The sequence below is a fragment of the Macadamia integrifolia genome, chromosome 7 (assembly GCF_013358625.1).
Source record: "Macadamia integrifolia cultivar HAES 741 chromosome 7, SCU_Mint_v3, whole genome shotgun sequence".
Lineage (NCBI taxonomy): Eukaryota > Viridiplantae > Streptophyta > Magnoliopsida > Proteales > Proteaceae > Macadamia > Macadamia integrifolia.
In genome coordinates, this window is record NC_056563.1 from 33,247,720 (window position 1) to 33,257,465 (window position 9,746).

At 37.4% G+C, this 9,746-nt stretch overlaps 1 protein-coding gene across 4 annotated transcripts in view; it reads left to right on the plus strand.

Annotated features, from left to right (window-relative positions):
* The first annotated feature begins 2,960 nt into the window (after window positions 1-2,960).
* LOC122084623 (putative U-box domain-containing protein 50) overlaps window positions 2,961-9,746 on the plus strand; it is a 9,667-nt gene continuing 2,881 nt past the window's right edge. The window contains exons 1-7 of one of the 4 annotated variants that reach the window (XM_042653021.1): window positions 2,961-3,419; window positions 3,539-3,651; window positions 3,778-3,905; window positions 4,034-4,496; window positions 6,758-6,898; window positions 7,252-7,821; window positions 8,986-9,708. In XM_042653021.1, the coding sequence (XP_042508955.1) occupies window positions 3,197-3,419; window positions 3,539-3,651; window positions 3,778-3,905; window positions 4,034-4,496; window positions 6,758-6,898; window positions 7,252-7,821; window positions 8,986-9,708 (2,361 nt within the window). In that variant the 5' untranslated portion in view covers window positions 2,961-3,196. Of the gene's footprint in view, window positions 3,452-3,489; window positions 3,652-3,777; window positions 3,906-4,033; window positions 4,497-6,757; window positions 6,899-7,251; window positions 7,822-8,985; window positions 9,709-9,746 lie in introns of all 4 variants that reach the window. The other 3 variants (XM_042653022.1, XM_042653024.1, XM_042653023.1) reach the window with 3 other exon arrangements.

Sequence of the window (9,746 nt, forward strand, 5' to 3'; positions counted from 1 at the left end):
TTTTTTTTTTTTTTCAGCTCAGTTGAACCTTTCATCAGAAAAAGTCCCTCAATCACCGGAGCCCAAATCACTTATCCTTAGGAAAAGTTTTCATGATTAGATATAACATATATCCTATTGCTTTCATAAATGTTCTTACAGGGTTCCCTTCATTAACGAAGAAGGAAATTTCCTTCATAGGGTCCCAGAGGCATTTTCAATCTTTATGTAAAGGGAGTAATATGAAAACCTGAGAATGATGGGTAAACTCTTCTTTAGGAGTGGAAGAAAAATTTTCTTTAACTCTTTTAAACACTCTTAATGATAACATGAATAAACATTTATAAAAGCAAAAAGGCATGTATCATCATAAGACCTTATATGAAGCGTTCACATATGGGTAGATTATCTGTACTATTATAAGATGGAAGAAGTTAGGAATCTGTTTCTTCCAGGGTTTCCCCATCAATTTTTTCTATTGTTTCATTTGCTTTCCGGGTCATTTCCCCCAATGGATGGTCCACAATTGAAAACCTGATGAAAGAGGGGTGGGAGACCAACAGGGAAACAAGGATTGTGACAAAACGTGGATGGTGAGGTCATTTTTTCTTTGAATTTTCTGTTGATTAATTCCTTTTCTGCTCATAAGATGAGGACGACAGAGTTTTGCCTCACTCTTTATCAATGAGATCCGGTAGGTGTAGCATGGATTACGGGTTAATGTCGGGTCGGGACGTCGGATCATAAGAGAAGCCAATAATTATCCGTTTTTAGTTGTTTCAGTCTTTTATCGATTTCTTAAACATTTCTTTTAACGGTAATTTTTTCATTTTTCTTATAATAAAAATAGTATAAATATAGGATTTTATTGGGTTTCCACCTTTTATTTTTATTATTGTTACTATATTTTGATTTGTTCGTTTATAAACCCCCAATTCAAAAAAGAAAAAGAAGAAAGAAACCGAACCAATAAGGAGTTCAATTTGGTTCAATTTTTTAGTTTGGTCTGGTAAAATATTTTCCCCTAATTTGGAATCTATTTTGACGCCCCTTTTTGTAATCATCTCGGAGACTGTCATTGTTAAAAAGGAAAATGATAGTATTTCTCACATTGTCAACTTAATTAATATAGAGAGTCTCTAGGTAATTTCATAATGGGAGAAAATTATGTAAACAAGCGATATAAGAAAGCACATCAATGAAATGCGATAAAAAGGTATCATATGTAGAAGGTATTATAATTTCTTTTTTCACTTGGAAAAAGCTTCATTTCATGTGATTAGGAGAGAGAGAGAGATTAAAAGGTGCCCAAAGAACCTATTTCACTTTTAATAATAATGCTATGGAAGAAATAATGCTACCCATTGGTATATAAATATACACCTAGGCAAAGCAATAGCAAAAAAACCGTGATGCTCCCATACTGAAGATGCTCCCACGCATTGGTGTATATCTACACCACTAGTGCAGTATTCTTTTGCCCTAATTCTATTCATCTTTGAGCAAAGGTTTTTCTTCATATGTGTTCAGCCACCATGAAATGAACCCCAACGTTGGATTAGTCATATCCCTTATAAACAAAGTCAAAACTACCCTCCTCAATGCCCATAACGAAAGTTGGGTGAAAGGAAAACTCGGTCCTCCATCTAACATATTACATAAATGGTTAACTATATAGCTCAGCAGCTGGTGACCTAATCAATATCCTAGTACTCTTGGTGGTGATATATCAAATTATCCAATCCTCGGTGAGCGATAAGTTGCGACCGTTGTCATTTTCCCAAAATAAAATTAGCAATATTTGTTGCCCTAAACAAGGCCATCTTAGGCAAAAGAAATTTAGCAACTGCCCAGGTTATAGCCAAGTGGCAGCCAAAGAAATGGAATCTTAAAGGGTATTTGGAAAATACTATAACCTAGGAGGGTATATGTGAACCCTAGGGGGAAGTGAATTATTCCATTTCTTGGGTTGCCAGCAAGGGGTCTACTATTTCGTGTTTCCTTCGGTAAGAGAAATATTCTAAGAATATGCTCTTCAACTACAACATCATTAGACAAGTAGAGATCATTTCAATGTTTTCTTAATCCCAATTTTAAAATACTTGAAATAATAAACTAGACAAAATGCGTCATTACTCCACCTCTAAGTCTATCTAAATTAATATTACATTAAATTTAAGTCCAAAATTCCCTCATTCCCTAACTTCTAAGCAAAGCTTCTTCAACTTGGAATCAGGATTTGGATCGGGTCTGGCCAATCAAAATGGTTACGAATTGATAGAGGAACGATCTGAACCCTAGAAATGCCATGAGAATCGGCTACAATGGATTGAGGATTATGATCAGACTTGGTACGTTAGCATCATCTCTCTCTTCTTCATATGAAATGATTTCGTTATCGTCCTATGTAGAAACATTTTTTGTTTCACTTACTGATACACTCTTCTAACCCACTTGCAAAGATGAGAGAGAGAGAGAGAGAGAGTTGACCTGAACCCAAGAAATGCGAAGGGAATCGGCTACTCTAAAATGGTGAAAATTTAGATCGATCTTAGCTTATTTCAATTTTAATCGGCCTATTTCAATTCTGGAAACTGTGCTCTCAAGGGTGAACAAATCCCCTATACTAGAGATGTAAGGGGATCCAATACGGATTAGATGTATTGCATCTAGATAATGGAATCAGATGCAATTTGAACCCAATTTTCCACTATCCATTTACATGAACGACTTGAGTAACCTTAATAGTTCTCTCCCTCGGTGGATACATTTGGAGCCTCTTCAATGGGACTCCTCTACGGCGCAACAAGGGTGACAGTGCACATCCAGTCGCTTGAAACGCCTTGGGACAAGTGCCCGAGTGTTGAGGTCGCTGACAGAATCCTCCGGCCCATAAGATGTGCGCTGCTACCCTGCCGCGCGACAGCGGAGCCGGATCCGTTTTCTACTTTAAAAAAAATAATAAAATTTGAGACTAAAGCGACGGAAAGTCCAACCTGCCTTCCGAGTAGTTCCGACTTCCCTATAAATTACAAATTATCTTGACAAACGTTTGAAAAAGCTGCCTGAGCTCCGTTTACTCTTCCCATTCTGCCTCTCTCTCTCTCTCTCTACCCACAGATATCAATAGTTAGGTTTCTTTTCTCTTTCCCTCTGTTTTTGACTATTGGTATTTGGTGGATTTAAGTCATGATTTGGTAGTTTTCCGGCGAGAATCATGCTGTTTCCCGGCAGTCAAACCGGCGGGCCTAGTATTTTCCCGTCACCGGAGCAAACCATGGATACTCAACTGGAAAAGGTCTTTGTCGCTGTCGGTAACGATTTGCACCAAGGGTTGGGAACTTTGGATTGGGCACTCAAAAAATGGTCTGGCCGCCAAAGAATCTGCTTCGTCATTGTTCATATTGATAACAATCCCAGGGATTTGGTTAGCACCCCATGTAATTCATTTCTTCCTCTCAAATCTTACCTGGTAATAGTTTTTAGTTTAATTTCCATCAATTTTTTTAGGGTTAGGAGAGAAGCTGAGATGGGTTTGTTGTTTTACTTCATAAATCAGTTGGGAAGCTTCCTGCAACTTCAGTAAACGATGAGAAGCTGGAGATTATTAGGATTTGTGAACAGGAGAAGACAGACAAATTGTTGTCCAAGTACAAGGCTTTCTGCGGCAAGGTTAGTTCATGTCTTTCTTTCTCTTTAATTTCTTTCTTTTTTCTTTGTGGGTTACCAAATCCCCATTAAAAAAATCAGTTTAATGGAATTAATTTGATGGGAAAGTTCATGATTTTGCTTGCTTAGTTGAAAGCCGAAGTTCTTAAAATGGAGAAAACAGAGGAACCAATTCAAAAAGCAATTGTTGGATTGATCTCAAGCCATCAGGTGACCAAATTGGTTATGGGGATCACACTCGTAAAACAGTCATCTTGGTAATGAACAGTATTGTGACTTGTTGAAAGTCGTAAGTGATTAATTTTATGTAGCTAACAAGAATTAAAGAATTTTAGTATCTTCTGAAACTAATCTAGAAATACTCTGTTTTTCATTCCGTCTACAGGAAAACCAAAGGCGCCATTAGTGGATCTTTTTACATACACAGACACGAACCCAGTTTCTGTGAACTGTATATAATCTGCGGAGGGAAATTGGTTTTTCTTAGGGAAGAAAACGATGAAGAGTACATGGAGGATGAAAGGGGGGTAATGGTTGCTAAGATGAAAGAGAAAGGAGGAAGTGTGAAAAGTTGGTTTGGGAAGATGTTCATAGACAGCGCGGCTAACCATGAGCCTCACGCTCTTGGAAGAAGCTATCATCATCGTAGCGCGCCACCTACCTCGGCCGCCATGGATACAGAGTCAGTAAGCTCGCCTGATTGGTGGGAGGATTATGCCCCAGAAGTTGAAAGCTATTTCCAGTGTTTGCCTTCTTCGAATTTGATTGAAAAAGAGGATACCAAGCAGTCTAATCCTACTAAGACAGCCAAGTTGAAGCTTGAACACATCGTTAATGGTGATTTTACGGTAACATTCTATCCAATTTCTTCAGAGTTTGGGATTTGTTTCAGTTTGGATCTTAGATATGAAATAAGTGGCCTAGAAAGAAAGCCGCCTCTTCTTCTTTATTCTTGGTAAAAAGCCTACGCCGCTGGTGTGCAAATTACTTCATATGTCTTCTTCTTACATACATGGAAATTTTTTTTACTGGTACTCGCGGCTCTAGCCAAAGAAGTTGGATAATTTATTTTCTCTTTGGGTTCATAAATATCTTCATAGGTTTTAGTATTTTTTAAAATACACTTTGGCTATGTTTGGTTGCAAAGAGAATTAAATGGAAGGGAAGGGAAATGAAAGTTTCGTACTTAAAAAAGAAATATATGGAATCATTACCCCATGTGACTATATCATTACTTCAAATCATTCCATATTTGATTATAAAATTTCATTTTACTTTATGTCCAAAATCCTTTGCTATAATATGTAAAATAAAAAATACATGTAAAATGTATCATTACCAAATATGGTTAAAAAAATCAAGTAGTTTATATAATCACATTGAATCACATGGGATAATGATTATAAACATTCTTTTTTTAAGTAAGAAAAATTAACTTCCCTTCCCTTGAAATTCCCCTTGCAAGCAAACGGAGCCTTCGTGATTCTATTTCTTTGTTTATGAGTCCATGAATTTGTGTTGTGGAAAAGTTTTTGCAACCCAAGTAGCAGCAAGATTTCATCCCATCACATACACCATAACCCCAATTTTTGAGAGGGGAATTTGAAATCCTTAATAGCATAGAGTGGTGATGAAGGGTGACCATATGTTTATAGTCACTTTCTTTTGTTTTCTCTTCTCTGAGAGAAAGTTCTTTCTTCCAAAATGTAAAAGGTGGAAAGGGAAAAAAATGTGAAAAGCTAGAACTATTATTATTATTATTATTTTTTAAATTAATGTTATAGAAGGTTTTGACTAAAGAAAGCCAAGAGCATATAAGACCCTATAGTAGATACATTCAATCCAGCTCTGATATAATGGAAAAAAAATTGTTAATGATAACTTGTTTGATTTGCAAGACTATCAAAGATATTTTATTATATTCTTTCTCTTTCCACATGGGGGAGGGGATTTGGGATGGGAAGATATAGAAACTAGTACTTTTGTTTGGCGTGACTGTTTTATTTCTTGTGATTATATCTATAATAAACTTTTTTTGACTCTTCCAACTTATGCTTATTTTCTGCAAAGATACGCATCAGGTTCATAGTGGTCAAACTAAATTGGGTTAGGAGACCTCAGTTTACTCAGGGATATTGCAATGGGACAATTTTTGTTAGATCTCTTCTTTTACCTTACACTTAATGGTTAGGGTATGAGTTTTTTCTGGGAGGGGGGGGGGTTGAGGGTTGTTTGGATCCAACCTTAGCTATTAGGTGGAGAGGATTGTCTTCTAAAATTTTTTACTATTAAAATTATCCTACTAAGAAGACTACCTCCCTCACACATTAGCTATTAGGTGGAGAGGATTGTCTTACAAAATTTTTTGACATTAAATTTATCATACTTTGAAGACTTCTTCTCACACATTGCCTTCTTTTGATGATAGTAGACGTTAATGTATGATTCTTCTTTTGAGTGGTTGAACATGAATGAATCATTAACGTAGTGTGTTTGGTGGCACTAATATTTTGTTGAATTGTCCAAAATTTATAGGAATAAATAAGTTAACATATTAGGTAGAGGGACCCAACTATTATATGAAAAATCCTAGATGATATGAGATTCTTCTTGAGTAAAAAGTGCCATGCATGTTTCTCAGAGTGGGCATGCAAGAATTGAGAAAAAAAAATTTTTAATGGCCTAGCTTATTAATTATATATCCACTTACCCTTTTGTATTTCCCTTATAAAAAACTTATATTGTAGTTTATTCATCATATAGATAGAACAAACTCAACCAAATTAAAGGTTGTGTGATTCATACATTATTTGAACCATGAATGTGAATGCCCCTCCTAAATCAATGTCAACCCACATAGACCAAAACCATCAAACTAGAAAAGTGAGATTTGATCCCTTCATAGTATCCCACTACTAAGTGGTATCTGGATCAGGAGTCAGAGTAATTAATACATCATTGACTTGTGATGTGATACCCCATGGACAGTGAGATTTCGTGTGGTGGCGAGAAGATCTATACTCTGGATTGATTACGTTGATGGATTATACTATAGAGTCAAGAATTGATATGTCCACCTAACAATTTGGATTCATTGGTGCAATCTCAGGGTGCCTCGAGCAGAATCGAAACCTTAAAAGCTAAGATACAAGAAGTTCAAAAATTCATAGAAGAGAGAAAAGAAGAAGCTAAGGGATACGTGGAGAGACAATTGCGAGCTGCATCTGTAATTACTTTGTGCAATCGAAGGGTATGGTTTACCTCTGCTTACTTCTTTTATTTATTTATTTATTTATTTTCTTCTGCTAACAATAGATATGCAGGCCTGATTAGTCTCACGGGTTCATATTAACCCCACAACCGTATAGATTGGATCATATCGGGGTTGAATGAGGACCATTCAACTTTTATTGAAACAGTGAAAAATACTAAACACCCCGTGTGAATGGTCCAAGGTATGCTTAGTGGGAGTCGAACTTAGGACATTGAGTTTACGGCTTGTACCAATTTGTAGCTCATCAATTAAATACCTCTACCGACTGGCTTCTTTCTATAGATTTGATTGAAGCTTTCCGCTAATTAGTTTGTTTTGGGTTGTCGCAGGCGGTAGAACTGGAAGGTCGTATAAGTGGAGAGATCAACAATAAAACTGATCTAAAGAACAAACTTGAAGCAGCTAGAGAACACATCTACGAAGTATCAAGAGATATCGAGGAGAGCAAGAGCAGGTTACGTTCCATCCTTGAACTCCAATCGGAGTTGGCGACCAAACTCCAGTCTACTTCTCTCTCAAAATCACACGTCGAAGCCCAATTGGAGAATGCCACAGCAACGAGGACTGAGATACTTCGCGAGATGGAAGAGTTGCGTCGCCAAAGAGACTTGTTACTTAAGAGAATCGAGTTCTGTAGGCAAAGGGAAGCCATAGCTGCTGCCGCCGCCTCCGCCGCCCCCACGAGCTCATCAGGTAGAGACGATCATTTAGATTTCAGTTATAGAGAGTTCGTGGCCGACGAGATTAGAGAGGCCACTGATAATTTCTCGGAGCAAGTGAAGTTGAAAAGGAGAGATGATCAGACGAATTCGTATAGAGGAATGTTCAACCATATGGCGATTGCTATCGAGTTGCAGGCTTCGGTCGCTGCTCTGTCTCAAGAAGAATTCCGAGACAAGGTAAAATTCTTCTCTGACATTAATGATCCCTTCCTCGAAATAGAATTTGGGTTTGGAAAACATTCGAAGCAAGAAAATGGATAAAAGAACGGTATCTATTTCGAGAATACATATCAAACATAACTTAAATTACGTAATTAAAAAATTTAGGGTGCGTTTGATAGTCATTTAAAAAAACATTAGTTTTTTCATTTTATGGGAACAAAAAAATGGAATAAAGTGTTTGGTGTCAATTTAGTGTTTTTCGTTTTTTTGGGGGGGAAAAAAAACACTAAAAATGCAAAATAATAGAACGACAAAATCTTGTTTCGTCATTTCGATTTCGTTTCAAATACAAACAGAGTGAACGACAAGGATAATCGTTTCTGAAGCAGGCTCATCAAATATGCTTTTTTTTATTTATTATTTTTTTAAATAGCATTTTGAGTCTTTACACAAATTGAAAATTTTGTTTTTGACACAACACGTCGTTCTTTGAACTAAATGACTATCAAAAGTAGCCTTAGTAAAAGGGAGTTCTTTGAAGCAGAATTGAAAATAGAAACACAAACGTATCCTCTGCAAATACATGTGAGTACATGTGAGGATCTAACATTTGTCCTATTTCTTGTCATTTATAGGGTGAAGAGGGGTATATATGGAAGCAAAATGGATAGATGCTTGATTCTCTCATGTACGTCCAGGTGAACATATGTGCATGAGAGGTTCCATTCTCGCTCACCTATGCCATGCAAGACCGCAATAAGCCCCATGATACTTGCAAGTTTGGATCCTTTGCACATATGTTTATCTGGAGTAAAACGTATGTAGGTCTACCATATAATGGGCAATGGACCCTAGACCATGAACCAAAAAAAAAAAAAAAAAAGATCGAACCCAACAAAGAAATCTGTTTGGTGTCCAAGGATTTACCATGGTCATTGGTATCATTAGATCATCACAGGGAAATACTTTTCAACTTGCTCAATAGATTGTAGGATACCAAAAAAAAAGTAAAAGTAAAAGTATTAGGATGACTAAAGAGTCCAAATATCCAATCATAAGATCACTTCACATATAACGAAACTATCCTTCCTCTTCCATTGACTAAGGAAAACTTTCACCTTATCATTAGAACCCATCACAAATGCAGTTAGCTGATCTTAACTGTGTTCACGCATGCAGGTGGAGCTCCTAAGCCAGATACGTCACCCCAAGCTGGTTAACATGATCGGTGCTTGCCATGAGCTTAGATGCATCGTTTTCGAATACATGCATAATGGTAGTTTGCATGATCTCCTCTTCTTCACTCAGAGAAACCCTAATTCTAATCATCATTACAAGAGGAACCCTAAACGTCTTCCTTGGCACGTGCGCATTCGAATCGCAGCCGATGTGTCTTTGGGCTTGGGGTTTCTACACTTGGCCCAGCCCAGGCCCATCATCCATGGAGAACTGAACCTCTCCAACGTCCTCCTTGATAGCAACCTTGTAGCTAAGATCACTACATCCAAGCTATCTCATTGCTCAGAGGAGTTACAGATGCGATCAGATATATATGCTTTTGGAGTTTTGATGTTGCAACTTCTGACTGGTAGAGAAGGGGATGGGCTGGTGGAGGAAGTAAGAAGGGCTATGGAAGGTGGGACCCTAAATGGGATTTTGGATGCGATGGCTGGAGAATGGCCATTGGATTTGACGATGGAGTATGCGAGGATAGCGATGAGGTGTGTGTGTATAAACGGGAACATGGAATTGACGACAACTATGGTGATGAAAGAAGTGGAAGAGGTAAGAAGAAAGGCAGTAGAGCTCATGGAGATGGAAGGATTTGATATGGCGGTGGAAGGAAGTGGGCATAGGGACCACGGTGACATTCCTTGCATCTTCCTCTGCCCCATTTTGCAAGTAAGTTTACGTGTCTCTTCTTTTTTTTTTTTTTTAAT